Source organism: Triticum dicoccoides, chromosome 7B (assembly GCF_002162155.2).
Source record: "Triticum dicoccoides isolate Atlit2015 ecotype Zavitan chromosome 7B, WEW_v2.0, whole genome shotgun sequence".
In the NCBI taxonomy this organism is placed as follows: domain Eukaryota; kingdom Viridiplantae; phylum Streptophyta; class Magnoliopsida; order Poales; family Poaceae; genus Triticum; species Triticum dicoccoides.
In genome coordinates, this window is record NC_041393.1 from 73,311,572 (window position 1) to 73,314,358 (window position 2,787).

General features: G+C 50.7%; 1 protein-coding gene across 1 annotated transcript; it reads left to right on the plus strand.

Annotated features, from left to right (window-relative positions):
- The first annotated feature begins 365 nt into the window (after positions 1-365).
- LOC119338639 (LEAF RUST 10 DISEASE-RESISTANCE LOCUS RECEPTOR-LIKE PROTEIN KINASE-like 2.8) lies at positions 366-1,993 on the plus strand. Its single transcript, XM_037610930.1, has 3 exons — positions 366-393; positions 1,090-1,872; positions 1,989-1,993. Exons 1-3 carry the CDS (start codon positions 366-368, stop codon positions 1,991-1,993), a joined length of 816 nt encoding a protein of 271 aa, XP_037466827.1.
- The last annotated feature ends 794 nt before the right edge of the window (positions 1,994-2,787 follow it).

Here is a 2,787-nt window from a genome sequence, read left to right on the forward strand (position 1 = left end):
TAGATAGATAGCTGCTCCCGGGGTGGCGGGGGAGCTATGAGTGGAATAGTGCAATCTGTCAAGCTTTAGTCCACGGTAGATGTCACATCGCAAACATATAGACTAATTAAGATTTTGATGTCCTCGGAAAATTGGCAAGTCGACGAATAATGACTTTGACCAACTCATCATTGGTTTGTTTCTTGTCTCTCATATAGTTGCACGCCCTTTTTTGTTTGCGGAAGAAAAGGGATCTTTTCATCTATTCCCTCCGTCCTATAGTTTGCAAAAACGTCTTATATTAATAGCTTGCAAAAACGTCTTATATTATAGGACGGAGGAAGTACTTTGCAGACTTGTAATACACGCTACGACGGTGCAAGAAGATGCATCCGTTGCATGTCCCTGCAGCTGCCATGTTCGGATCAGTCATGCTTGTGCTCACCCTCGTATCTAGCACCACCAGTGATGTTTCTTTGTCGTTGTCGTTCCTGCGAGCCAGCGGCATGCGGTGGCCTCCTCGTCGTGCCGCGCCGTGTCCTCTCGTCCAGATAAAACCATGCACCCACCGTATTTTGTTGGATAGGCTGCCTCGTGGTGGATGCATGCAGATGCAGTCATGCACGCTTGCGAAAAAATAATCCACGCGTGATGATCACTGTATTATTCGCCCACACGGCTATGAACAGAACGAGGCCGCCTCTCAGGTCGTCAGTAATGGTTTTGGTTGTTTTCCCTAGCAGTAGGTAAGGAGGCGTTCAAAGTTCAAACCCAAAAGCCGGACCGACGACCTTCCAAAGGTCACTTGCTATAGGGCCCTGAGGACCCACGTAGCGGGTGAGCTCCCCACTACCGATGAGTGTCGTGGTGATGCCCATTTTAGTCAAACTTCCGTCCCGTGTTGACGAACAGTCAACACACCCGGCAACCATATGCATGCATGAATGTCCCGTCTCCCGTGTGTGCTTCTTACAGCAATCTCCTTCTCAATTCTCAACATCTTCAACTGCCTCTCTTCATCACTGCACGCCTCCCTCTCTGCGTCACCCGCAAGCCGTTAGCCTCTTCAATCGTCCATTCCGTTGCAACAAGATCGCCCGATGCATATCCCGGCGGCCGCCGCCGTGCTCTGCTCAGCCACACTGCTGCTAACTGCCGTCCTCGCCACCCACGCCCAAAACACCACCACGCCGACGTTGCCGTCATCTTCGACCTCCTGCGACCCAGCGATGTCTGCGCATCAAGTAGACAAGTACCCGTTCTGGCTCGGCGGCACGCACCCGCCGGTCGGCTACCGCGCCTTCCAGGTCAGGTGCGACTGCAACGGCACGTCCTCTCTCAGGAACTCCATCTGGACGTACCAGATCACGGAGATCTCTTACGGCAACGACAACGGCACCTTCCCGGTCGCCAACACCGATCTCTCCGACGGCAGCTGCGACATCAAACTCAAAGTGAACGCCTCCTCCGACCTCGGCTACGCGCCCTTCGGCATCAGCGCCACCAACCAGGAGCTCTTCTTCCTCTACAACTGCACCAACCTTCAGGCGCAGCCGCTGCCGCTTGCTTGGGCGCCCGTTAACTGCACGAATGCCAACACGTCCATATTCAACTCGTTCGCGTTGCTCTCCGGCGGGTACAAGCCCGACAACAAATGGGAGCCGATACCGGGGAGCTGCACCGTGTCGATGATGCCGGTGCTGGGGTACCCTGGGGCGACCGGGGCGGACTACCGGCGGCTGATGAACAGCGGGTTTCTTGTCGAGTATACGGCCGGCGACTGCAGGGCGTGCGAGGAGAGTCGAGGCTTTTGCCGGATTAACACCACCTACGATATCTTCGAGTGCCGCTGCTCTGACGGCATGTCTGACTTCATCATCTGTCGTAGCTCAGGTAACTCTAGCGGCAGTTCAATCCCAGGTTTAAAGAATTTTGAATTTTTTGTCGTGTAAAGAATTTTAATTTAGTACTGCATGTATATTCATAATTTTTTATTATTATTCAACCAGTTTAGTCCGTGAGGTTTCGTTGGCTAATTACTCGCCCTCAAGAACAAAGACTAGAATTATGATACTGGTAAACTTCTGTAAGATTACATGTCTGCGATTTAAATATAACATTGCCTCAAAATTTGATAGAATTTGTCTAAAATTTTCGAAATAATTACAGAATTTATGAAATTTCGGTCGTTTCGGCGAGGAGCGATATGTTTCTCTATTTAAAATTTTGAATCTATCAATTAACTCTCATTTTTGTCTTTGCCAAAATATTGATAAGGTTGACGAAATATCAATCTTCCTCGGATTTGTTTTTTTTCCTTCTCCTTTCCTAGGTGATTATCTTTTTTTTAGAAAAGGAGGATGACCCCCGGCCTCTGCATCTGGGAGATGCATACGGCCACTTTATTAATTATTCTCGATAACCATACAAAGTATTACAACAATGTGTCTGAATCCACCATCTTGGCAACATGTGCCGCTACTCCTATCCAATATGATGAGGGGGTGCTAGCTGGGCCACTACCCAAACCACTCACCTAAGCCTAACATCAAAAGCCGGAAGCCGAAACTCATTCGGTAACCCCAGCCGAGCCACATACTGGGTCTGGGGCGCAATCCGGTCAGACGCACTCGTGTGTCGTCGCCGCCATCTTCCACAGGTCCGTCTTCAGATCAAATTGAGGCTTCTACCTTGTCTGGCCAGTCTGCCATCGACGTCCCCATGACGCCAGACAGCTTCCTCCTCCTGCACGAGTCCATCTCCGCGCATCAGACGCCGAGTCTCCACAGCACCATGCCGCCGAGATCC

Coding starts and splice junctions, on each gene's coding strand:
- LOC119338639 (XM_037610930.1), top strand. CDS start 366: ATGCATCCGTTGCATGTCCCTGCAGCTG. Junction 394..1,089: donor GTTGCATGTCCCTGCAGCTG/CCATGTTCGGAT, acceptor CGATGCATATCC/CGGCGGCCGCCGCCGTGCTC.